At 43.3% G+C, this 26,539-nt stretch overlaps 1 protein-coding gene across 3 annotated transcripts in view; it reads left to right on the forward strand.

The window, feature by feature from the left end:
• The window catches only part of AFF2 (ALF transcription elongation factor 2), a 227,868-nt gene that overhangs the window by 154,983 nt on the left and 46,346 nt on the right, over positions 1-26,539 (forward strand). For all 3 annotated transcript variants that reach the window (XM_081963758.1, XM_081963759.1, XM_081963760.1), the window contains exons 8-9: positions 17,754-17,805; positions 25,291-25,328. In XM_081963758.1, the coding sequence (XP_081819884.1) occupies positions 17,754-17,805; positions 25,291-25,328 (90 nt within the window). The remainder of the gene's footprint in view (positions 1-17,753; positions 17,806-25,290; positions 25,329-26,539) is intronic.

The following is a 26,539-nucleotide window of genomic DNA, read 5'->3' on the forward strand; positions in this document are numbered from 1 at the left end:
TGCCTGTGAACAGTGGGGCTTGAGAAAATGGTTGCAAATATCTTGGCCTGCCAAGACAGAAAAGAAACCATTTAGACTCGGGAAATAAAACCAGGCAGCCTGGAAGTGATCATAATGAAGCTCAAAATAAATATTCTGGATCCATAATGCAAAAGTGAGAAGATGCTGATCCTTGAAAAAACAAAACAAAGATAATTCAAAATGAGACTGAGAGAAGAGAAGATGGGAAAATGCTTTCCTTGATTAACTATGAGCTTATAAAAACACAACGAAGCTATTAGATCAGGAGAGTCCAACCTTGGCAACTTTGAGACTTGTGGACTTCAACTCCCAGAATTCCTCAATGTCTAGTTAAGGAATTCTGGGAGTTGATGTGCAGAAGTCTTAAAGTTGTCAAGCTTAGTCACCCCTGAATTAGTACAGGCCAAATGATGTTCATCAGATCATGAAGAGTTGGAAGTAATTGTAGAACTTTAAGATGATCAGTCTTCAAGAAACATTGGGAGAGGTCCTCATCTGGAATGTTAGGGACATTGCCAACCATTAGAGCCAAGATGACAGTCAACACTAGATCTCTTATGTCCGTCCGTCTGTCTCTCCAGTTGTTTTCTGAGTTCAACCTCCCTAGGACATTCATTGGTGGACTGCCCAATAGTACAAATATCCTTTGAGACCAACTGGCATCAGCAAAGTGATGAGTTCAAGAGATTTCCTACACAATTGAATGGGTGAAATTGATATCTTCTTCTCTCTCCTTCTCCCCCTCCCTCTCTCTCTCCTTCGTGGTGAAATTGATGTCTTCTTCTCTCTCCTTCTCTCCCACTCTCCCTCCCTCCCTCCCTCCCTCCCTCTAATACACATACACGATAATCTCCATGCCAGCATAACATTCTTGAAATATCATAAACGTTTGGCTTGTGTCTCAATCCAGTTTACCAGTTTTCTAGTTTGGGGAATCTACATTTAAGCCAGTTCATATACATTAGATTCAATCGCCACGTTGTAATTATTTGTACAGCCGTTGCCTCTCTCTAGAATGGTGTTCTTGCTTGTTTGGAAAACAACAGTGGGAACGCACCAGAGACCTCGTTGTTTACAGACCCGCCGTAATTTTGCCTTATGCTCCAATTTGAGCCTCCATTCAAATGACTGAACATGCAGCCAGCAAGGCGAGAGTCTATGCATCATATTTAAAAAACCACTAAACAAACACGATAAATCCGTTACAGCATAATGGTTTCCAAATGTGACAAATTTGCCGATTAAAGCTCATTGAATATGCATTCAAATGATGGATGGGAACAGCTTGAAGAGCTATTAGGATCGACTAGATCAATAATTCTCTACCCTCACTCTCTGGATTTGTTCAAAGGAGAGATTGGTGGGCTGAAAGTTTCTGCCTATTTTTCCCCCAAAGGAAAGGATCAAAACACCACCCATTTTTTTTAAAAGTGCAAATAAGAGCAGTCGATTGTTTAACCTGCTTACACAACAGCATTGTCCCTTCTTCTGGACCGCCCCTCATCATGAATCATCATCATTGTTTAACAACCCATAATCCCCTGTGGGGTGGTGTCTGGGCAACTGAATGGAGCTGACTGTTTACTGGCCGGATGCCATCCCTGTCACCAATGCGGAGTTTTTGTTTAGCAGATAATATATTCTCAGTGTGCCCAGAGAGACAAATATCTGCCTCTACCTAGGATTGAAATCACAGCCTCCTGATTGTGAGGCGAGAGCTCCACCTCTAGGCCATCGCATTGCTCCATGAATGGTTCCAACTAATCCCCCAAATTCTTTGGATCAGAAGTAAATTGAAGACACACCTGGATAGGGAAACATTCCAGATTTTATTAGGAACTTCTCCAGCCCAAATCGTTATCTTCTGATCCACAATGTGCCACCAAGTGGCAAACTCAATGCTTTGCTTGGTTGAAATGTAGTAGTTTGCGCCATCAAACAGCCTCAGCAATTTTTCAGCCTCTGGATAGTCCTCACTTAACGATGGGACATTTCACCTTCTGGTTACGTGGGTAACCAGGACCATAATTTTAGAGTCATTACAGTCATACGTCTGTGTGGACAGAAGTTGAAAGTTAGATGTCTTCAGTGAAGACCATTAATTACCTCTTTTTTATGGTGGAAGGAGGGAAGGAAGGAAGGAAGGAAGGAAGGAAGGAAGGAAGGAAGGAAGGAAGGAAGGAAGGAGAGTGAGAAGAGAGACAGACAGAAAGGGAGAGCAGAGAAGAAAGGAGAAATGGAGGGAGGGAAGGAAGGAAGGAGAGTGAGAAGAGAGACAGAAAGGGAGAACAGAGAGGAAAGGAGAAAGGGAGGGAGGGAGGGAAGGAAGGAAGAAAGGAAGGAGAGAGAGAAGAGAGACACACAGAAAGGGAGAGTAGAAAAGAAAGGCGAAAGGGGAGGGAAGAAAGGGAAGGAAGGAAGGAGTGTGAGAAGAGAGACAGAAAAGGAGAGGAGAGAAAGAAGTAGAATGAGGAGGGAGGGAGGGAAGGAAGGAAGGAAGGAAGGAAGGAAGGAAGGAAGGAAGGAAGGAAGGAAGGAAGGAAGGAAGGAAGGAAGGAATTTCACCCTTCCTCCCACTTCTAGAAACCCAGTTACAGACTCTAAATGAAGTTTCCGGCACCACTTTCCTTACAGATTAGAAGAAGAAAAAGAAAATAAATTTAGGTTAAAAACAGTATTTCAGAATTGATAGCCAGCCTCCTTCAGCGCCTTGGAGACAAAATTAAATTTCCATATTACTTCGGTTGTGTTGCTGTTTCAAGGGACTGCAACATTTGCCAGGAAGCCAGTTCTGCACCGTACCCTCACTGCCAAAGGAATTCCCGTTCCAATTCCCCAACTTGAAATCAATCATAGCAGAGGAAATATTTGGCGTAAGATGCAATTTCTCGTTCTGGAATTGAAAACATAAAACCATGTTAATGATGATGCAGTTAATTTAAACATAACATTTTTTTAAGCTGAGAACATTTGTATGCCTGCCAGGGACTCAGGAGGGGGGAAAGGGACTTTTCTAGAAACACATGAGCAAAATTGCTGTAATCTCTCCATCTCTCTCTCTCTTTCTCTCTCTCTGTCTCTTTCTCTCTCTCTCTCTTTCTCTCTTCATCTCTCTATGTGTGTGTGTGTCTGTCTGTCTCTTTCTTTCTCTCTCTCTCTTTCTCTCTCCATCTCTCTCTCTCTATGTGTGTGTCTCTCTCTCTGTCTGTCTCTTTCTTTCTTTCTCTCTGTGTGTCTCTCTTTCTTTTTCTCTCTCTCTGTCTCTGTCTCTCTCTCTGTGTCTCTCTCTTTCTCTCTCTTTCTGTTTCTCTCTCTGTCTCTTTCTCTCTCTGTGTGTGTCTCTCTCTCTGTGTCTCTCTCTGTCTCTGTGTCTCTTTCTTTATCTCCCTCTGTCTCTCTTTCTCTGTGTGTGTGTATGTGTGTGTGTCTCCCTGTCTCTGTGTGTGTGTCTCTTTGTGTGTGTCTCTTACTCTCTTACTCTCTCTCTCTCTCTCTCTCTCTCTCTCTCTCTCTCTCTCTCTCTCTCTCTCTCTGTTTCTCTCTCTCTCTCTCTTTTTTCTGGGCTGCGGTTAACCTGAAACAGCCTCTGAGCAGGTTAGATTTATGTAGATTAATGTGGTATGCTGATATGATGTATATTTTAGCATTACTTCCTCGCATAGGCTAATGGCTGGAATCAAATAAAACATAAAAACAGATTTATAAAGATTGCTGAATAAATCAAATAAAGCTTTGTGTTAGCTGCGGCGAGATTAGAAGCTCACCTCCTCTTCCCAAAACAATACATAAGCTTTTCATGAAATACTACAATTTCTAAAATAAAACCAGCTAAGGGGAAAGAGAAGGAGGTTTGGGGAAATCCGACCAGGAGAGAAATCTAGAGGATCTAGTCCTCATTGTCAAAACAGCTCGAATTACGGCCTCAATTGAGCCCAAAATGTATGTTGCTAAGTGAGACATTACCCCATTTGTGAATTGTGAATCATCACAATTGTTAAGTGAGGAACACGGTTATTAAGTGAATTTGGCTTTCCCCATTGCCTTCGCTTGCTCGGCGGTCACAAAAGAAGATCACATGACCTTCAGGACACTGCAACTGTCATAAATATGAGTCAGTTGCCAAGGATCTGCATTTGATCACATGACCACAGGGTTGCTGCAATGGTCGTAAGTGTGAAAAATGGCCATAAGTCACTTTTTTCAGGGCTGTTGTAACTTTGAACAGTCATTAATGAACTATATGCACAACTCAACGTACAGCCATGTATTTAGTTAGAAGTTACAATGGCCTTGGAAAAAAGTGACTCAAACATACAACCATCACAAAATCCCCCATAGTCAGGTTAGTTGTATTCCCATTTTTAAATTTTGCTTTAAATCAGCTATCTCTTATTGAGAGATTTGGGTTGACTTCTGATGCTCCGATTCTCTTACGTTCGTATCTCATTTAATCTCTGGTGCTTTGTGGAGGAACTTCCTGCCAAGAGAACTTATGGGAAGCTGAGTGACAGGTCGGGCGATTCTATTACATTCCCATCACTACTAAATCACCATTTTTCTGTGGCTGGAAAGTGACTATTGTGGAGCTGTCAAGTTAAATGGCTTGAAGTGGAGACTTGTGGTCTCAATAGTAGCGCTCTCTGTCAAATAAATGCTCAAGTGACAGACACAAGGCAATCCATTCCTGATAGCGGATCGATTAAAAGGGGGGGAGAAAATGATCTCCTGGTGCCAAAGGTCAACCTTTTATTTTGTTTGCCCAAAAAACAAACAAACCCACCAGCACAAAGAAGAGACTCACTTCTTTCCCTGGAACTAAGGTGGTTCTAAATGAATGTAGATGGAGATGGTTTATCTGATTGGGAAGATGGCACATCAATTTATGTTCTCCCTCTTCGAGATGGATGGAAGCGTCTGCAATATTTGAAAATGCTGCGAAATTGAAATTTATTTAACTTTTTGCTCAGTTGGCAGAGAGAATGAACCAGATCAACATTGTTGTTGTTAGTTGCGAAGCCGTGTCCGATCCATCACGACCCCATGGACCACATTCCTCCAGGCCTTCCTGTCCTCTCCCATCCCCTGGAGTCCATTGAAGCTGACACCGACTGCTTCGGTGACTCCATCCAGCCACCTCCTTCTCTGCCGTCCCCTTCTTCTTCTTTTGCCCTCCATCATTCCCAGCATGAGGCTCTTCTCCAGGGAGTCCTTCCTTCTCCTTAGGTGGCCAAAGGATTTGAGTTTCCTCTTCAGGATCTGGCCTTCTGAAGAGCAGTCAGGGTTGATCTCCTCTAGGACTGACCGGTGGGATGGCCTTGCAGTCCAAGGGACTCAATGCAGGAGTCTTCTCCAGCACCAGAGTTCAAAGGCCTCCATTCTTTGGCCCTCAGCCTTCCTTATGGTCCAACCTTCACAGCCATCCATTGCAACTGGGAAAACCATCGCCTTGACTATACGCACTTTTGTTGGCAGGTGATGTCTCTGCTTTTTAGTAGGCTGTCTAGATTTGGGTTTGTCCGTCAAATCGTTTTGAGCCTCTCCTTGTTTAGGTCTCAAAGTTCTTGGAGACTCAAAGTTGTTGAGTCTGAGGGAAGAGAACAAGGTTTCATGACTGCTTTCTGCCAAGGTTGGAGGGGAGGGGAGGGGAGGGAAGAAGAGAAGAAAGAGAAGAGAATAATGGAATGGAATAGAGAATATGGAATAGGAGAGGAGAGAAGAGAAGAGAGAAGAGAGGAGAGAAGAGAACTTTAGAAGAGGCCTCCTGAGTTTAGCCTTCTTTTCCCAGAACAGTTAAAATAGATTATCTGTAGAAAGTCCACACGTCAGAGATGAGTGCAGTGCTCTTCCCTGTTGTGTTTCCTAGAATATTGCAAGGTGTGTCACAACCCTGGTTTTAGAGGCAATGCGCAGCCATCGTCACTAATTGCCATAAGTAGTTTTATCCTCCATGAGTCACTTCAGTGACTCAATGAAGAATTATAGGCTGGGAAAGAACACCGTGCAAGAGTCTTTGCATCCCATGGAACAGCTCTTTCTCTGAATGGTGATTGTCTCTCAGCAATTATCATTGTCTGCAGCTCCTACATTTCATTGCTAATACCTTTTTGGCTGTCCTGCAGGGATGGGGAGGAGAGGCTTCCTCAGAGTTCTCCGAGAAAAGGTTGCATTTTTAAAAATTTGGAATAGGGTAGGGTAGGGTAGGGTAGAATAGAATAGAATAGAATAGAATAGAATAGAATAGAATAGAATAGAATATTTTAAAAAATATTGGAGCATTTACAACTTCTGGAGGCAAGTTGTTCCACTGATTAATTATTGTAACAGTCAGGAAATTTCTCCTCAGTTCTAGGTTGCTTCTCTCCTTGATTAGTTTCCACCCATTGCTTCTTGTTCTACCCTCAGTTACTTTGGAAAATAGTTTGAGTCCTTCTTCTTTGTGGCAACCCCTGAGATATTGGAAGACTGCTATCATGTCTCCCCTGGTCCTTCTTTTCATTAAACTAGACATACCCAGTTCCTGCAACCATTCCTCATATGTTATAGCCTCCAGTCCCCTAATCCTCTTTGTTGCTCTTCTCTGCACTCTTTCCGGAATCTCCACATCTTTTTTAAAATTGTACATTTGTGTATTAAAGGGCCACATAAACTGCATTTATTATTACTATTATTATTGGCTATCTCCCAAAAAAGTGCTTAGAAAGAAGGCCAAGGCAGATCACATAACTTCATCTTTGATGTAGATTCCAGAATATTTTGAGCACTAATTGTTCTGACCTAGGCTTCCCCAAACAGCATGAGGCAGATTCCTGGTCCTGACAAAACCCCTTTCATTAAACGAAAGTGAATTCCTCTCATTCACATTGATCAAAGGCCGGGCAAAAAGTCTTTCCAAAGTGAAGTTGTGACCACCGACCTTATCTAGCTTGGAAAGCTGCCATGTAAACACTTTCCCAATGAGGGGCTGTGCAAGGAAAGATTTGGCACAGAGTCTCTGGGATTCACGGACAGATCTCCACACTCCTGAAACAAATCTAACGACTGAACAAACGAATTATTTCCTGCAAAAGCCCCCTCCCCTTTCGCTCCTCTTTTATTTCCTATGTGAGGGGCCATTCACTGTGGCTTTACTCCCAAGTCTGCCTTGATTTCTTAGCTGTTCTTTTCTTCTGGCAGCTCTGTGCATGTGCACACTGGGAACAGGCTCCAGCTGTTCCTCTGCCTCACTGCTGTCTAGCTCTGAAGGCAGCTGGGAACTGCCAGACGGCCTTGGCCCCCTCTCTGCCTCCGACACAGAGCCCTCCTCAGAGCCTTCCCCGGACTCCAGGACTGGCCCAGGGTCCTCCCCGACCTCCGACTCTGCTGCCAGCCCTGCTGGCCACTGGGAGGCCACAACACTAATTAGTGAAGCCTTTGTCCCCCTCATTACCATTCTCCAGATACCAAAATATTTCATTAGGTAACCAAAATGGACCCCAGAATTCAGAGGAAAGAAACTTTTGAGAAGATGTCAGCTTTTAAAATCTTAATTTTGCAGAATATATCGTAAGAGCTGAATAACGTGTATCCTGAGACATGTTTAGGAGAGGGCCGTGATTTTTCTTCAGACCCATAATTCAAACAGGGACGAGAATGCCGGATTCTGAGGAGAACAAACTTGAGTCTGTAGCCAACGACGTTTTCTGAAAACAAAACAAAACAAAATAAAAAACGTTTGAATTGCCTGGGGGGAAATCGTTGGCTTTTTAGGGGTAAAAATTTACCCAGACAGCCTGGAACCCCTTATAAAACAATAGGATCTAATTTTTCAATCAGGTTATCAGGCAGTATTACATTGATGGAGTCTGCCAAAGAAAGCAAGGCTCCAAATAAAACCCATGTCCTAAAAAGCCGAAGAAATATGTTTTCATTTATCTTTAAGTGTGTTTATTTTATTTTCACATTACATAGGGAAAAGTAGAGGGATTGTATTCCCTGCGCAATTATTTCTCATTCCCTGGCAATCCTTGCTATGAATGCCAAGTCAACTTTATCTTAGAAAGATTGACCTGAGGGAGTCACTTCATGGCTCCAAGCGATGGGCTGCTTAAGCCGTATTTGCTGATTAAACCACAATGTTTGATTTCGCTCATCTAGCTAAGCCAAAATTAAACCAAGGCAGAACGCAGCATGTCGTTTAATGCCTTTGAATCGTAGAAATGACAGCGGACATCTAATCACATTTGTTCCCCGTTAGCCATTGTGGAGTGTGATGATGTTTTTTGACCGAACAAAATCCGGAGGTCCACTTCTCATTGACCACAGACGGGTCTAAACTCCCCTCCTATTCAAAGTAGCCCAATACTTTTTTTAAAAAAATGGGGCTTCTGCTCAAATCCTATTTGTCTGCCGTTCCTAAATAATAGTTTAACCAAAGCAGGAAACGACCTGTGAACCATTTCGGGCTTCCAATGAATTGCTCATTTTATAGTATGTGTTAATGGTGCTGCTGAGTGTCAATTTTGTGGCTTGGCCTTGGGCTGCAAACAAACAAACAAACAAATCAATCAATCAATCAATCAATCCAGTATTTAGATTAACTTTCACCAGCTGATCCAAAGGTCAATTTGGCTACTCTTAGCACAAGAAGCTTCTCTCTTTCTTCCTCTCTCTCTCTCCCTTTCTCTCTCTCTCTCTCTCTTTCCCCCTCTCTTCCTCCTTCTTCTTCTTCCTTCTTTTCTCTCACTCTCTTTCTTTTGCATTCAGTTTTGGTTGCCATGATGTAAACAAGATGTGGAGACTCTGGAAAGAGTGCAGAGAAGAGCAACAAAGAGGATTAGGGGACTGGAGGCTAAAACATATGAAGAACAGTTGCTGGAACTAGGTATGTCTAGTCTGATGAAAAGAAGGATTAGGGGAGACATGATAGCAGTCTTCCAATATCTCAGGGGCTGCCTCAAAGAAGAGGGAGTCAAGCTATTCTGAATGTAGAACAAGAAGCAATGGGTGGAAACTAATCAAGGAGAGAAGCAACTTAGAACTAAGGAGAAATTTCCTGACAGTGAGAACAATTAGTCAGTGGAACAACTGGTCTCCAGAAATTGTGAATGCGCCAACACTGGGAGTTTTTAAGAAGATGTTGCATAACCATTTGTCTGAAGTGGTGTAGAGTTTCCTGCCTAAGCAGGGGTTGAACTAGAAGACCTCCAAGGTCCCTTCCAATTCTGTTATTCTATTCTATTTCTATTTCTCTCTGTGTGTCCATCTCCCTCTTCCTTCCTTCCTTTCTCTCTTTCTCTTTCTCTCTCCCTTTCCCTCTCTCCCACACACTCACAAACATATGAAAATAAATATAAGGAGGAAGAAAGTGGGTGAGAGAAAGGTCAGACTCCTGGCTGATTTTTTAAAATGTCCTTTTAGCCAACTGGAAAGACCATTGGATGGTAGTATAGGAGGACAGAACACAAAGGTGAAATTAGCTACGTAATAATGTAAACTACTGGCTTGCCTATGAGGCCCATAATTGGGTGGAAGTACTCCAAACGAGTCTTCCTATCATTAGTAGTAGGAACATTGGAACGAGATGAGAACTTTGGAGCTGTCCAAGGTCCTGTAAGACTTACTCAAACGATATTTCCATTGTGTGCATTTTGGGGTGGGTGGGTTGAAGAAGTAAATAAAACACAGACTAGCAGAGGGGGGAAAGGGAAAATCTCACTTTCATACGGATGCAGTATGTGTGGCATTAAATTTTACATTCTGCAAAAAACATCAATTAAATCATCCCCATGTAATTCTGGAGACACCAGAAATAAGCTTGAACAAATCTACATAGTGGAATCTTAGCTAGAGGTTCTCCTGAACCCCTGCAAACCCCAGCAGACTGCCCCTGGATTGGGGGTCAGAGATGGAAGATGGTAGTTATGTTTGAAAAATGGGAATTATAAGGCCTCTAGATTAGGATGTGTGTTTTGGAGAATTCATTTTGCTTAATCTTTTTGGAACTGGGAAAATGAGTAAATGAAGCACGCTCGGGTATCTAATAGATAACTACGGGGGTTATGTTCCTTGCACCCGCCTGTAATTACACTAATTACTGATATGGTGCTAAGGCAGATTGAGTGTGACAACACAGATTGGAATGTTTCTTAGCAACATAAGATCTACCACCACCAATCCATTTGCCAAAGACAACACCGTCTTCTGAAGCTGGGTGGGATTAAATAAAGTTCGTTGCAACTTTTGAAAGCTCCTTGGCTTGGCTGGACCCAGTCTTTCAAATGGGTTGCTCAAAGGTGAATCCAAGAAATGCCTTTTTACAGATATTACAGATGAACCGAGTTGGAAGGGACATTGTGGGTCATCTAGTCCAACCCTCTGCCCAAGCAGGAAACCCTACACCATTTCCAATATCTTCTTGAAAGCTTCCAGTGATGAAGCTCCCACAACTTCCGAAGGCAACTTCTGTTCCATGGGTTGATTGCTCTCGCTGTCAGGAAGTTTCTCCTTATTTCTAGGTTGAACCTCTCCTTGATAAGTTTCCATCTGTTATTCCTTGTCTGGCCTTTGGGTGCTTTGGAGAATAGCTTGACCCCCCTCCTCTCTGGGGCAGCCCCTTAAACATTGGAAGACTGCTCTCCTGTCTCCCCTGGTCCTTCTCTTCCCTAGACCAGCCATGCCCAGTTCCTGCAACCATTCATCATATGTTTCAGTCTCCAGTCCCCTCATCATCCTAGTTGCTCTTCTCTGCATTCTTTCTACGATCTCAACACCTTTTGTATAATGTGGTGACTAAAATGGGATGCAAGATTGTAGGAGTGGTCTTACTTTTGCTAGAAGGATGCACACTCAAAGTAGAAAAAGCTCTTCAGATGACTATTGTCTTAAAAAAGAGGCTGAGAAATAGAACGCTTCACAAATAAATAGGTAAATGGAATTGCTTTGGCAGTCTTTCATATCAAATCTTCCGTGATGGAGGATTTCATGCAGAGGTTGCTTTTCCCATGCATGAAGTGCCAGTGCTACACACCATTTGCATAGGGGGGGGGGGTTCTCTTATGGATCACATTTATCCCCACACACAATAATTAATATAAAAAAAGGAATAATAATCAAGCAGAAGGGTGAGGAGAGAAAATGAATTTTAAAACTAATCAAACACATTGGTATATAATCTCTCAACAATGATCGTGACGAGCAATTTATGCTTGAAACTTCCATTTTCCTCCGAATTGTTTGCCTGTTTGTTTGTTTCTTACTTTCTTCTTTCCATCCTTCCTTTCTAGCTTTCCTTCCTCCCTCCCTCTTTCTTCCTTCCTTCCTTTCTAGCTTTCCTTCCTTCCTTTTTTCCACCCTTCCTTCTTTTTGAGCTTTCCTTCCTCCCTTTCATCCTTCCTTCCTTTCTAGCTTTCCTCCCTCCCTCTTTCTTTCTTTCTTCCTTCCTTTCTAGCTTTCCTTCCTTCCTTTCTTCACCCTTCCTTCCTTTCGTCACCCCTCCTTCCTTTCTAGCTTTCCTCCCTCCCTCCTTTTAATATTTATTCTCATGATTCTTCTGCATTTCCTTTGAGACCTTCCTACCCTAGTTTTACACAATTCTTGTAAAAAATAGTTGTTGGAAACAATAAACATGTATAGATACTGATAATTATTTTTAATAGCATCCGTATTCATCAAAAATATCTATTTTCGCAATAACTTTAATTGCTATTGATTGTTTTGTAGAACACAAATTCAAGTCTTACCGTTCAACTAATTACATTTATATCGATTAACGTGATTAATTTCACATCAATTTTTGCACATGTTCAGTCATTAATGACTAGACAATCCTTGTGGTAGCTGTCAACTGCCGGGTTCTCTAATTCTGCGATGCAGCCTATATCACAACCATGTGCAATAACATTTACATTGATTTTAATGTCTTTCCCCATAAATTAGGCATAATTAGAAGGACTTCCTTTGAAAAGAGGCATTTTCTTAATAACTTGGGTGGGTCATTTTATTCCAATCAGCAAGATCCATTCTTTGAAATTTTGGGGAAGGAGTGAAAGCTGAAGAATAGGCGTCCGTTTTCCACACCGAATATCATAGTTCGTAGATGCTGAGGTGACCCGACAGACTGTTAAATTCTTAGCTCTGCAAAAGTGAAGAAGTAACACACTGCTCATAATGAGGCACTAATTGTTGTTGTGTGACTTCTGGAGACAGCATGGGTCAACCCCTGGCATTTTCTTGGCAAGGTTTTTCAGAAACCTTCCTAGGGCTGAAAGAAAGGGATGGGCTCCAGGTCACCCAACTGGCTTCATGCCCAAGGTGGAACTAGAACTCACAGTCCCCTGGTTTCTAGCCTGGTGCCCTGGCCCAACCTCGCTCTCTAGGCCCAATTTTTCTCAGTCTCTGGAAATTTAAGATGGATGGACTTCAACTCCCAGAATTCCCCAGCCAGTCTAGACTACAAGTTCCAGAATATTGGCTGGGGAGTTCTGGGAACTGAAGTCCACGAATCTTAAAGTTCCAGAGATTGAGAAACGCTGCTTGAGGCACTAGTCAGAGGTCAGTGAAATATAAGTAACAGGTTGGGGTAATATTTCAGGAAAAACTCCCTCTTCTCTCTTCCCCCTTCCCTTCCCTCCCTTCTCCTCTTCTCTTTCTTCTCCACTTCTCCTCTGACCTCTCCTCTTCTTCTTTTCCCTTCCCTTCTCTCTCCACTTCTCCTCTGCCTTCTCCTCTTCTTCTTTTCCCTTCCCTTCTCTCTCCACTTCTCCTCTGCCTTCTCCTTTCCCCTCCCCTCCCCCTCCTCTCCTTTCCTCTTCCCTTCCCTCCCTTCTCTTCTTCTCTTCTCTTCCCTCTCTGCTTCTCCTCTCACCTCCTTTTCCCTCCCCTCCCCTCTCCTTTCCCCTCCCCTCCCCTCCCCTCCCTCCTCCTCTTTTTCTCTTCTCTTTTCTCTCCACTTCTCTTCTCCCCTCTTTCCCCTCCTCTCCCCTTCTCTCCTCTTCTCTTCCCTTCTCTCTCCACTTCTCCTCCCCCCTCCCCCCTCCTCTCTTCCCCTCCTCCCTTCCCTTCTCTCTCTTCCCTAAAATCTCTTCCATTAGACCCAATTCTTGACTTTTCAAGCCTCTGGATTCAGCCCCCTTCCCAAGAGAGCTCCACTCCTTCCATAGCTTCAGCGTGCCCTGAGGGTACAAATTCAAGGCTGTCACAAAACAAAATTTTAGCAAATCCTTTCCAATCGATGCGTGGCCTTCGTGCCCGAAGACATGAGTGTGCAAATTGAGAACGTGGCAAACAATCAGGGGGACAAACGGCATCGCCCTAATCATGAGAGCAAAATGTCCTTCCTAAGCCAGACTTTGGAGGGGCGCAGGGTTGCCCCCTTGAAGGGATCTGATGCATTTGTTATGGATGACAAGACAAACAGCTACCTGCATTTTTCAATAATTATGTCGGCCGGGTCAGAGATGAATAGAAAATGAAGTGAATTCTTAATATCCTCGGAGATCACTTTAGAAAGCAGCTTGTTTTCATTTTTCATTTAGCCTTGCTGCCTCCCTTCACTTTGCCTTTAATATATCTAGCAAATGCTTTAAACGCTGGGGTGAGGGCATCACAAAGACATGAATTGTGTCCTCATTTGGATTGTGGAGAAGGGCGGGCGAGGGGGGAAGGTTGTGCTAGCGTGAAGCTAAATTTCAGAAAGCCTCCTGAAAGTCTTTGCTTCTATTCATCCTTTCTCCCTCAACTTAATAACAGAATAATAACAGAGTTGGTAGGGATTTTGGAGGTCTTCTAGTCCAACCCTCTGCACAAGCAGGATACCCTATACCATTCTGGACAAGTGGCTGTCCAATTTCTTCTTAAAAATGCCAAGTGATGGAGCACCCATAACTTCTGGAGACAAGTTGTTCCACTGGTTAATTGTTCTGACTGTCAGGAAATTTCCCCTCAGTTCTAGGTTGCTTCTCTCCTTGATTTTAGTTTCTATCCATTGCTTTGGAGAATAGCTTGATTCCCTCTTCATTGTGGCAGATGTTGGAACACTGCTATCATGTCATCTTCATGAGCCATGGTGGAACAGTGATTAGAATGCAGTCCTGCAAGCTACTTCAGCTGACTGCCAGCTGACTGCAATTTGGGCACTTCAAATCTCACCAGGCTCAAGGTTGACTCAGCCTTCCATCCTTCCAAGGTGGGTAAAATGAGAACCCATATTGTTGGGGGCAAGAGGCTGACTCCGTAAACCGCTTAGAGAGGAATGGAAAGCACTATGAAGCGGTATATAAGTCTAAGTGCTATTGCTATTGCTAACTCTGCCCACTGCCAGGAGTTTGATCCTGACCGGACTCAGCCTTCCATCCTTCATCTGTAGAAAGGTAGATATATAGATATTAAGAAGTGCTTAAGGGGTGGAATTGGTGTCACAAAAAGCTAGGTTATGTCCATCATCAACTATGAAAGTTCATCAAATGGAATCATTCATTTTCTCGCTGAATTTAATCTCCTTCATAAGTTGTGGTTGTTGTTCTAGAGAAAAATACCCTGTTTCCCTTAAAATAAGACCTCCCCAGATAATAAGCCCAATGGGGCTTTTGAACACATGTGCTAAGATAAGCCCTCCCCGAAAATATGGCAAGACAGCAGCAGCCATGAGGTGACCACACTCGCTGCCTCCTGCACCCCGAAAATAAGGCCAAATGCTTATTGCAGGGGGGGGGGGGTCAAAAGAAAATAAGACCCTGTCTTATTTTCGGGAAAACATGGTAGATGGTGGAAAGACTCTCTACTTGCCCTGAAGCAGGATATAAATTAAATAAATAAAAATCCCTCTTCTGGATGCCAAACTTCTGAGGTTCAAGGTCTTTCCCCAAATCTGGTGATATTATTATACTCAAGAGCACCCATTTAATAATGCCCATCATCGTACCCATTTCCCCTCTGTCAAATTAATTCTGGTTAGCCTCTCAACCTCTCCTCCCCCCCCCTCCTTGAACTGGCCCAAGAATAAAGCAGATTCCATCAATATCTTATTCCGCTCCCTTTTAATTATTCCAAATGTTAACAGACTCTACTACCGCCTTCTGGCTGAGTTCTGGATTAGTTAAATTAATGAGCCAAGAGAGAGAAAGAGAGAGAAAGAGAGAGAGAGAGAGGGAGAGAGGGAGAGAGAGAGAGAGAGAGAGAGAGAGAGATGCATTCTTGATTGAGTACTGCTGGCTCAGGAAGTTTATAAAAAGGGACAGGCAAGGAAAACTCAACAGTCAGTTGTATTATTTCGACAGCCCACCCTGTTCTCTCCCCCCCCCCCCCAGCCCAGTAAATGTTCCTGCTCTTCAGACAGAAAAATTCTTGGGCCAGTTCTGTTTGACAAGCCTTTGGCCAACTTAAGGACAGTTCCCTGCCAGTTCTTTGTCAACTGGGCTTAATTAATCGTCCCGTATTCTCTTTTTTTTTTCCCGTTCTTTCCACTGGCCATCTTTTCTTTGTCAAGAAATGCTGTTTAGTAAGTTAAATGAATAAAAATGGGCATGGAATGAAGAAATAAAATCCTCCGGGCCTTTTTTTTTTTAATCATTTCCTTTTCTTAGATCTCTATATTTTTAGCAACCCAAATAGATTCATTAAAGGTTTCCTTTGAAAAGGCAGAGCTTTCGCATAACAGGAGACGGAGAAAGAGGGGAGGGGAATGGAGGGGAGGGGGTAATGATTAAAAGGGGAAGGAAGGAAGGGGAAGGAGAAAAGGGAGAGGAAAAGGGAAAGGGAGGAAGGAAGAAAAGGAAGGAAGAAAGCAGAAAGGGGAGGGGGGAAGGGAAGGGGAAAGGGAGGGAGGGAGGAAAGAAGGAAGGAAGGAGAAAGAAGAAGGAAGGAAGGGAAGGAGAAAGAGGATGGAGAAGTGGAAGGGGAAACAGAGGAAGGAAGAAAAGGAAGGAAGGGGAGAGGAAAAGGAAGGAAGGAAGCAGGGGAAGGAAGGAAGGAGGGAGGGAGGGAAAGGGTTTTTGAATAGCACTAGTGTTTATTGTCATCCCGGTGTAGCCTGCGAATTACATGTTGATTTTGTAACCGAATCTTGAAGGCCCCTTAGCCTTTGCCAAGAGTGTAACCTATCATGTTGATAACAATCAGAGGTCAACCTGTGATCTGTTGCCATGAACTTCACAGGCGACAATCCCCCTGAAGCAAAACAGAGATGGCAATTAGATCAGCGAGAATTTCGAGCACCTGGTTTTCCAGGCCAGCATCCGAGAAGGGTGAACCATTAATATTTCCTCACGGTTTCCTCATTTGAAAGGAGGGAAACGAGAGATTTCCGATCTCTGTTGACAAGCTTATATTTGACCGAAGCATCTCATTGATTAGGAGCTTAATGCTCAGATGCTTCAGGTCCTTCTCATGTTCTGGAGCAGCTGAGCCTCCACACCACAGAGGTCACCAAAGAAGGAATGACTTATGGCCTGGCTAACGGTCCATCTTGCGCATTTCACAAGTAAACGGAGAGGTTTAACACTGAGGAACTGGAGCGCTCTTGTTGTGACCCAAATGGATACCACCATCTAATTGGTTGGGTGTTGACTTCAGTGACCCAATACCCAGCCAAAGGTCTTGTTATTTGTTTGTTTATTCATTCATTCAGTCAGTCATTCATTTATTAGAATTTGACAAAGAAAAAATGAGAACAAGAACAAGAGAATAAAAAACACAATGATAGGGACGATAGGCCCGTTAATTAGCTTATGCACGTCCCCTCTACGGACCATTTAAGTATGAAGTGAGGTCCACCGAGGTCCATTTGTGACTGAACCTGTGAAAATTTGTAGCTGAGACCACTGGATTGGGGAGGCATTCCAGACTTTGACAACTCTTATGACAGAAATCCTATTTTGTACAGTCAGGTTTAGAATGATATATGTGGAGTTTAAAGCGGTTGTTTGCATGCGAATTATTGTAATTAAAACAATCATTTATGGGTAAAACATTACTACATATATTTTTATATGCAAAACCTAAGTCTGACCACAAGCAATGCAGTTCTAAGTTATGCAAACTGAGAATTTTGAGCTTAGTAGTATAGGGGGTATCTTCATAAAATAGATATACTGATACAAAGGTAAAGGTAAAGGTTCCCCTCGCACATATGTGCTAGTCGTTCCTGACTCTAGGGGGAGGAGCTCATCTCCGAAGAGCCAGCGCTGTCCGAAGGCGTCTCCGTGCTCATGTGGCCAGCATGACTCAATGCCGAAGTCAAACACTGAAGCCGCACAGAACGCTGTTCCCTTCCCACCAAAGGTGGCCCCTATTTTTCTACTTGCATTTTTACGTGCTTTCGGACTGCTAGGTTGGCAGAAGCTGGGACAAGTGACGGGAGCTCACTCCATTAAGCGGTGCTAGGGATTCGAACAGCCGAACTGCCGACCTTTCTGATTGACAAGCTTAGCGTCTTAGCCACTGAGCCACCACATCCCTACTGATGCAAAGATGGCAGTCTTTAGCAAATTTAGCCGTGTCACGTCTAGTAAGTTTACAATTTCTAAATATCTGATGAAGATTTGCACCCAGAGCTCCAATTACAACGGGGTTGTTTTCTCTCTGATTCATAATCCTTGATAGTTCAATCTTTTCTTCAGTTGGTTGGGGACAATGGGGTGTCTTTCCAGTTGTTGCTACATCAATGTAACCCTCCTGTTTCTATAATAGCATTGAGGGGTGTAGCTTGTTCTACTTTGCATAACTTTGCACCCTGTTTCTTTTTCTCTCTCCCCACAAAGAATGCTCGAAGATGACTTGAAGCTCAGCAGTGATGAAGATGATAATGATCAGGTAAGCTTTATAAGAAACCCAAAATGTAGCATCCCTGACATCCGCATCTTCCACAATTATCCCTTATTAAGATTGTCATTTCTGCCAAAAGAGATACGTTTAATTTTGCATTTTCTTTCATTGTGGGCCTTCTGGATCTTCTGTTATCCAAGAGTCCCTTGGTTCTCCTTGCCTTCTAAGGGACGTACTTCTCCCACTGGTTAATGTGGTTTTCCTCTTACAACTCATCAAAGGCACCCTTGTTGTAGTTGCTAGTTGCGAAGACATGCCTGACCCATTGTGACCCCATGGACCACGTTCCTCCAGGCCTTCCTCTCCTCTGCCATTGCCTGGAGTCCATTGAAGCTCACGCCGACTGCTTCGGTGACTCCATCCAGCCACCTCCTTCTCTGTCGTCCCCTTCTTCTTCTTTTGCCCTCCATCCTTCCCAGCATGAGGCTCTTCTCCAGGGAGTCCTTCTTCCTTCTCATTGGCCAAAGTCTTTGAGTTTCCTCTTCAGGATCCAGCCTTCTAAAGAGAAGCCAGGGTTGATCTCCTCTAGGACTGACTGGTTGGATGGACTTGCAGTCCAAGGGACTCACAGAAGTCTTCTCCAGCACCAGAGTTCAAAGGCCTCCATTCTTTGGCGCTTTGCCTTCCTTATAGTCCAGCTTAACAGCCATACAAAAGGTGATTGGGAGGAAATGAGGGATTTTGCAGTATCCTTCACCTGCCATGCCCACCAAGCCACGCCCACAGAACCGGTAGTAAAGAAAATTGAATCCCACCACTGCCTCTCATCCAGGGGGGAAAGCAATGCCTTGCAACATTCTTTGCAGGAATAACTCAACCCCTTTTCTTGCTGGGTTAAGAAGTTTTGTTTTGTTTGTCCCAGTTCAGTGCAGCAGATTCTGGTGTTTTAAGCAATAAAGGCTTTCCATTTGCCCCCTCCCTCTCCTTCTCCCTCCTTCTTTGTTCTGCTTTCTGCTTAAGAAACAGCCCTCTTAACCTTTGAAATGCCTGCCCTTAATTTAAAGCACATTGTTGGCTTTTGGACCACAGGAACTCTGATACCCCTCTGTCGGTTCGCTTCATTGTTTTCTGCATTTTTGGCAGAACGGAGGGTGGGAGGGCATTTTCTTTTTAAAAAAATCTCTGCCCTCTTTGTCTCTCCCTCTGCTGTGCTTCCATGGTCGTCTTTTACACATGTGGCCATTAGATCATATTTCCTTAAACCTCCCGCAGGTTAGCGATCTACTCGGAATATTTATTTATGGTCGCTCTGTTTGTGTTGGATAATTGCAAGCAAACAACAACAACAAAAGAATTATTTAAACGCCGGGAGGCTTTGAAAACGGGAGGTTAAGTGCTGCTTCTCTTTAAATTCTTAGAGGAGGGAATCTCCTTCAGCAGGGGTGGGTTCCTGCCAGTTCTAACCTCTCCTCTAGAAGAGGTTCCACAAATCTACCGTGCCGTTTAGAACCGGTTCCAGCTCCCTCCCCCTCCCGTCCGTACATCATCAAGATGAAGAGTGGGAGGAGGAATTCTGGGAGTTGAAGTCCACAAGTCTTAAAGCTGTCAAGTTTGAACACCCCTGGGTGTTTTTTTTTCTAAAGGGTTAGGGGTGCAAGGGTCTTGTAACTTGACAGCTTTAAGACTTGCGCGCTTTAATGCCAGAGTTTCTGAGCCAACATTTTGGTTGCTAAGCAAGAGCGTTGTTAAGTAAGTTTCACCACATTTTACAAGTTGGCCATGCCCACCCAGTCACATGGCTGGCAAGCCACTCCCACCTGGTCACATCGCCAGCAAGCCACTCCCACAAAGCAGGCCACACCTACAGAAGAGGTTCTAAAAAATTTGAAACCCACTACTGCTCTCTTCTGTCTTTCTCCTCTCTCTTTTCTGTCTCCACTCTCTCTTTCTCCTCTCTCTTTTGCTCCCCCCCCTCTCTCCTCTCTTTTCTCTCTCCGCTCTCTCTTTCTCCTCTCTCTCTCTCTCTTCTGTCTCCACTCTCTTTTTCTCCTCTCTCTCTCTTTTCTCCCTCTCTCTCTCTCCTCTCACTTTTCTCTCTCCACTCTCTTTCTCCTCTCTCCCTCTCTCTCTCTTAAAAAATGCTGTTTACCTTCCAGACAAGAGAAACACACAACCTATTTATTGTGTTATCAGTAGAAGCACTGCGAAGCCATTTCTCAGTCGTGACATCAATAGTGAACACACAAGGAGAAGAAGGTCAGCTCCTCAAGGCGATGGGGGGGGGAGAGGAGGGACAAATCAGATGGATGAGAGTGAAACCAACTATCAATAACTTTGACAGAGTATTTGAATGCAGAGCTGTTTACTTGCAACTGAGCTTCATTGGAGGCTGAGGGATAATGATATCCCTATAAATAGAATAAATTCCTTTTTAAAAGTGGAGGACATATTTTCCTTCTGTAATAAGGCTTTGCTAGCAAGGGGCTTGCTGGAGAAGACTCCTGCGTTGAGTCCCTTGGACTGCAAGGCCATCCCACCGGTCAGTCCTGGAGGAGATCAACCCTGACTGCTCTTTAGAAGGCCAGATCCTGAAGAGGAAACTCAAGTACTTTGGCCACCTAATGAGAAGGAAGAAGGACTCCCTAGATAAGAGCCCAATGCTGGGAACGATGGAGGGCAAAAGAAGAAGAAGGGGACAGCAGAGAAGGAGGTGGCTGGATGGAGTCACCGAAGCAGTCGGCGTGAACTTCAATGGACTCCAGAGGATGGTAGAGGACAGGAAGGCTTGGAGGAACGTGGTCCATGGGATCGCAATGGGTCAGGCATGACTTTGGAACTAAAACCAACAACAAGCAATCATCTAAATAAATGTTGGTTAGGTCCCAGATTTTTTTTTTGAGCATGTCAAAGTTCAGCCTGGAAATCTTGGGGAAAGGCAAAAAGTTCACAAACCTGGAAACTAAAATCAGCTTAATTTAAGACCCTGAAGTTTAGATCCCATGTAGAGAACAGCTGTAGATGTTCGACACCATCAAGAAAAGACAGTGTATGGTTAATTGAAAAGGCCATTAAAAAAAACTATTTCATCTTCCATTCTGGGAGGAAGAAGATGACTTAAAGAAAACCTCCTAAATAAGCCATGGAGATCTTCATGATCAAAACAGCCCTCTTTAAATAAATGGTTTGATCCAGTGGTGGGATTTAAAAAAAATTACTGGTTCTGTGGGCGTGGCTTGGTGGGTGTGGCAGGGGAAGGATGCTGCAAAATCTCCATTCCCTCCCAATCAGCTGGGACTCGGGAGGCAGAGAATAGATGGGGGCGGTATTTGCAGGTTCTCCGAACTACTCAAACTTTCCGCTACCGGTTCTCCAGAACTGGTCAGAACCTGCTGAACACCACCTCTGGTTTGATCTGATTCAAACTGGAACCTAGCAGCAAAGCTCATCAAGATGGATTCTTTCATTACATTATATCACAAAAGGATTTATTTAGTTTTACCTTGAGAAGTTGTGTGAATTTTTAACTTGGTGGTATATAAGCCATGATTTTGAATGTAGGGCGTTTGAATGCAATCCGTTAAGCAAATCATGGATTGCCATGAAAGAACATAGAATAATAGAGTTAGAAGGGACCTTGGAGGTCTCCTAGTCCAACCCCCTGCTCAAGCAGGAGACCCTACACCATTTCAGGCAAATGGTTGTCCAGTCTCTTTTTAAAGCTTCCGTGATGGAGCACTCGCAGCTTCCCTACCCCTTTGTAGGAATGTTAGAACCAAAGCTTTTTATGGCGATAACAGCCAGCAAAGCTCTCTCCCCCTCTTCATCTCTCACGCAACAATGTCATTTCCCCCCTCCCCTTTTCTCACTGGAGAATTATCCATTGATTGAGAGGAGGAAAGAGAAGCTGGACCGCTCTGAATTCCCCGGAGCAGTTCAATAAAGTAGACCTTGATCATAAAGGAGAATCTAAGGGCAACTAGTGCGAGTTAGCTCAGAGCAGCAGCGCCTGCTGATAACGGAAGATGGTTTTTAACTCCTGGTTCTCTTTTCTCAGTTGGCAGTAACAAACACACAAAGCACATCTGTCAAATGCCAGTTGGGGGTCTTCGGAAATACATTCCCCTTGGCTTGTTCCCTTGTCCTCTTGAGATGAGCTTATCTGCTCCTTCTCATGAAAAGGTTTCACACATGGAACCGGTTCCAGAGGTGGAATCCAGCAGGTTCTGACCAGTTCTGGAGAACCAGTAGCAGAAATTTTGAGTAGTTGGCTCAAATAGCTGGCTGGCCCGACCCCCATCTATTCTCTGCCCCCCCCCCAGCCCCATCTGATTGGGAGGGAATGGGGATTTTGCAGTATCCTTCCCCTGCCACGCCCACCAAGCCTCGCTCACAGAACCAGTAGTAAAAAAATGTGAATCCCGCCAACGGAACTGGTAGTTGGGATGGGCCATGTTTCATCTTGAGAAGCCAACAGAAATGGCACAAAATATCAGCCAGTCTGCAGAGGAAGCTAAAAGTGGAGAACCAGAAGAAGTCTGGGATGGGTGGAGAAGTTAATCACCTTCCAGGCTTCAGGTGGTTTGATGGGAAAAGGGTCAACCAGGATTGGAGCCAAGATATCTTAATTAATCAGAGCAATATTGCCTCTACATCGGAACGTTGGTGACACCGACTTCTCAAATATGTATGATTTGGGGGGTTCAGGGTGACCATAAGCAGGTACTTCAGCTACCCTGAAACCAGAAGATAGCTCGTGATTATAAATATCTCCAACCCGAAAATTCTTGAAAAAATTGTAGAAGATCATCTTCTTCTTCTTTTAATGACCCCATAATCCCTTGTGGGGTTCAGTCTAAGAAAGCGAATGGAGATAGCAGAGTGTTTGAATTGCCGGATGCCCTTCCTGTCACCAATGTGGAGTTTTGTTCAGCAGATATATTCTCAGTGTGCCCAAAGAGAGAAATACCTGCCTCTACCTAATTGTTGGATTTCTTTAGATTTTATTATTGTTTTTGTGCCGCTTCCCTATCTATCTAGCTATTATTTATCTGTCATCTATCATCTATTGTCATATATCAACATCTATCATCTAGCTAACTAGCTAGCTATCAGCTAGCTATCATCTATCTAGCTATCATCTAGCTATCTAGCTACCTAGCTATCCATCTATCATCTATTTATCTATCTATCTCTATATTTATTTAACTGTCATCATCTATCCTTATTTCTTTCTTTCTATCTATCCATCCATCCATCCATCCATCCATCCATCCATCATCTATCTATCTATCTATCTATCTATCTATCTATCTATCTATCTATCATCTATCATCTATCTATCTATCATCTATTTATCTATCTCTAGGAAAGCTGCTTCAAATGAGATCCTTTGGGGAGGATGCAAGGCCAAGGACCTCCATCTGGTGGCACAGTCTTAGCAGTGCTAAGGAAGGTCTGCCTCTCCCCCCCCCCCTCGCCCACCCGCCGCCCTTCCTGGTTTTCTGCAGAGGCAGACACTTGTCTCCCTCTCAGCCCTCCCTGCAATCTTGTGGATGGCCTGTGCTCTCTGTTAACAAAGCCAGCAGGCGAATAGAAAACACGGCTGAGGCATGTCGCCTAGGTAGATAATTTGGATTCAGAATGTTTTGCAGAAGATGCCATTAAAAAGGGTTTCTCCTCTCCTCCCTCTCTCTCTCTCTCTCTCTCTCTCTCTCTCTCTCTCTCTCTCTCTCATCTATCATCTATCTATCTATCTATCTATCTATCTATCTATCTATTTGTCTCATATCTATATCTCTATCTATCTATCTATGCATGAAAGCATCAACATGGAAATCTCCAGCCGCTTAAACAGTTTGATAGAGTCTCGCCTTTCCGCCATCCGTGCCCCCAGCGGTGTTGCTTAGCAACATTTTAATTCCAGAAGAATGGAAGGAGACGAAAGTCCCTGTAGAGAGAAACAGAAATGAGGAGGCCGTTGACAGATCATCTGAGTTGTTTCTTCTGATAGACTGTGAAGATCACCAGGTCCTTTCATGAATGATAAATGGACCATACACAGATCAGTGGATCCCAGCAACAACAACAATAATAATAATAATAATAATAATAATAATAATAATAATAATAATAATAATAATAATAATAATAATGGGGCTTGTTCTTAAAAAAACTGAAGCCAGGTTCAATCACTAAAGCAGCGCAGAAAACCCTGGATAGTTCATCATTTAAAAAATTCGGAGCGTGTTTTTTCCTCAGAAGGGTCTAATGGGGAGAAACTGATCTGAACGTTTGACCATCTTGGGCTCTTATTTTAGCTGCTGGCTAATCGAAAGAGCTTGGAGGGAAAAGCTGCCCGGCTCTCTGTCAATGATATTTATAATTTTTCCTGATCTTGTTTAAGGCCAACAGTAGTGAAGTTAATATTAATTTCATTGCTGTGGAAATTGCTCTGAATGAATTGGTTTGGATCAGCGTGTTGCCCTTTGCGGAGATAAATGGAACAATCAGAGAAATGACTTTACATCCAATTCTCCTTGACGTATTCGTTGAAATCATACATACACACACACATCTATACTTTATACTTTTATGCGTGTGTATATTATATATACTTACCTACCAAACTTCCTCTTAATTCTCTATCATCTCTCTATCCAACACACACACACACAAACACACACACACACACACATCAAATCAAATCAAATCAAACCTTTATTGCCAATGCACAATATCTGTACAATGAAATTGAATGAGCCTTCCTTAGTGCAGCCCCCCCCCTCCCCAAACACACACACACGTACAATGGTGGGATTCAATTTTTTTTACTACTGGTTCTGTGGGCGTGGCTTGGTGGGCGTGGCAGGGGAAGGTTACTGCAAAATCTCCATTCCCTCCGGATCAGCTGGGACTCAGGAGGCAGAGAATAGATGGGGGCAGAGCCACTCAGATTTCCGCTACTGGTTCTCCAGAACTGATCAGAACCTGCTGAATACCACCTCTGATGTACACCTATATACTTGTGTATATACAATATGTACCTCTTTGTGTGTGTGTACCCACACACATACAGTATGTAAATGTGTTGATAGATAGATGAGGTGTGTGTGTGTGTGTGTGTGTGAGAGAGAGAGAGAGAGAGAGAGAGAGAGAGATAAGAGAAAGATAGGTAGGTAGGTAGGTAGGTAGGTAGGTAGGTAGGTAGGTAGGTAAGGCAGGGGGGAGGGAGGGAGAAAGAAAGAAAGGAAGGAAGGAAGGATTACCTAGAGAGACAGGCAGACAGAAAGATAGGCACAGCTCAATGAAACAGTTAAACCGTTTCTTCTCTTGCCTTGAATTCTGCTTAATTTATGACTTGATCCATCAGAGGGATGATTTTCTGTTCTCTGAAATAAATGGTCTTCTTTGCCTTCTTTGTCATTTGCATTTTCCTCACCCCACTCCTTTTCAAAAAAGGTTACTCTTGTCTAAGGTTTGCTAACTGTTCTCTCACTTTCCTTCTTTCTTCTTGTTTTTTTTTTAAATTCCTAGACCACAGAGAAGACAAAGCCTCGAAACATTCCTGCAAAGTAAGTGATTTTTTTGAAACAAAAAAAACCTCATTGGAAAAGGAGCAGGGTGGAACTTTGTTGAATTTCAGGAAAAGAGAGCCAATCAAAATCCCACAGCCTGACCTGAGGAGCATCTGAGGCTATTCTGTGGCTGTTGCAATAAAAAGAATAAGCATGCTGGTGAAAACACAGTCAACAAGAATAACCTTCGTTTATGAGTCTCTCGGGAATGGCATGCCCCAATCTTTGCATGAATTAATATGTGGCACCTATGAATATCAACGATATTAGATGTGAAATCTGTGAATCACTGTTGAATAATAATAATTAGCATGCACATCTGCCTATTGATAGGTAGGCAGATAGGAAGGACTCAATAGGTAGACAGAAGGGCAAAATCTAGTATGAATATGTACAAGTTTAAAAGCATTCCTTGCTGTGCTATACTTCTAAAATTTGGCAGAGGTGATTGATTGACTCATTCATTCATTCATTGACTCATTGACTCATTTATTGATTGATTATGTGCCATTGAGTTGGTGTTGACTCTTTGTGATTGCACAATTAGATTTTCTCCAGGAGAAATTGTCCCCAGTGAGTTCTTCCTATGCCGCGGTAACTGAGCCAAATCCATGTTGATGTTGGTCACCTCTTTTTTTCTGTTTTCCCAACACTATAAACTTCTCTGGAAAGCTTGAAGTTGGGCCCAGACCTCCATGGAGATTGTCCTACCTTCAACACTTGTGGAACAGGATAGGGATAGGGATAGCGATAGGGATAGGGATAGGGATAGGGATAGGATAGGGATAGGAATGGAAGAGTGGAGAGTAGAGTGGAGTGGCGTGGAGTGGAATACAATACAATACAAAGAATTATTAGAATTAGAATTGTTAGAATGAATAGAATAGAATAGAATAGAATAGAATAGAATAGAATAGAATTCTTTATTGGCCAAGTGTGATTGGACACACAAGGAATTTATCTCCGGTACATAGACTCTCAGTGTACCTGCAAACAACAAGGTAATATAATCATAAGGTACCAATAAGGTAGTAGAAAAGATGAGAAGGATAATAGTAAATTAAGTTGGAAAAGCTCCACTGGAAATCTTGACTTCCTGCTTCCTCCCCCCGCCCTACACCCCCACCCAGTGCCAACAAGGTTGTGTTCTGTGAACTGAATCTCAGCAAGTCAAAGATTTCTCTATTCCTGCTGGAAACGGTTGTGCT

This window comes from Natrix helvetica, assembly GCF_964273705.1.
Source record: "Natrix helvetica genome assembly, chromosome: 11".
In the NCBI taxonomy this organism is placed as follows: domain Eukaryota; kingdom Metazoa; phylum Chordata; class Lepidosauria; order Squamata; family Natricidae; genus Natrix; species Natrix helvetica.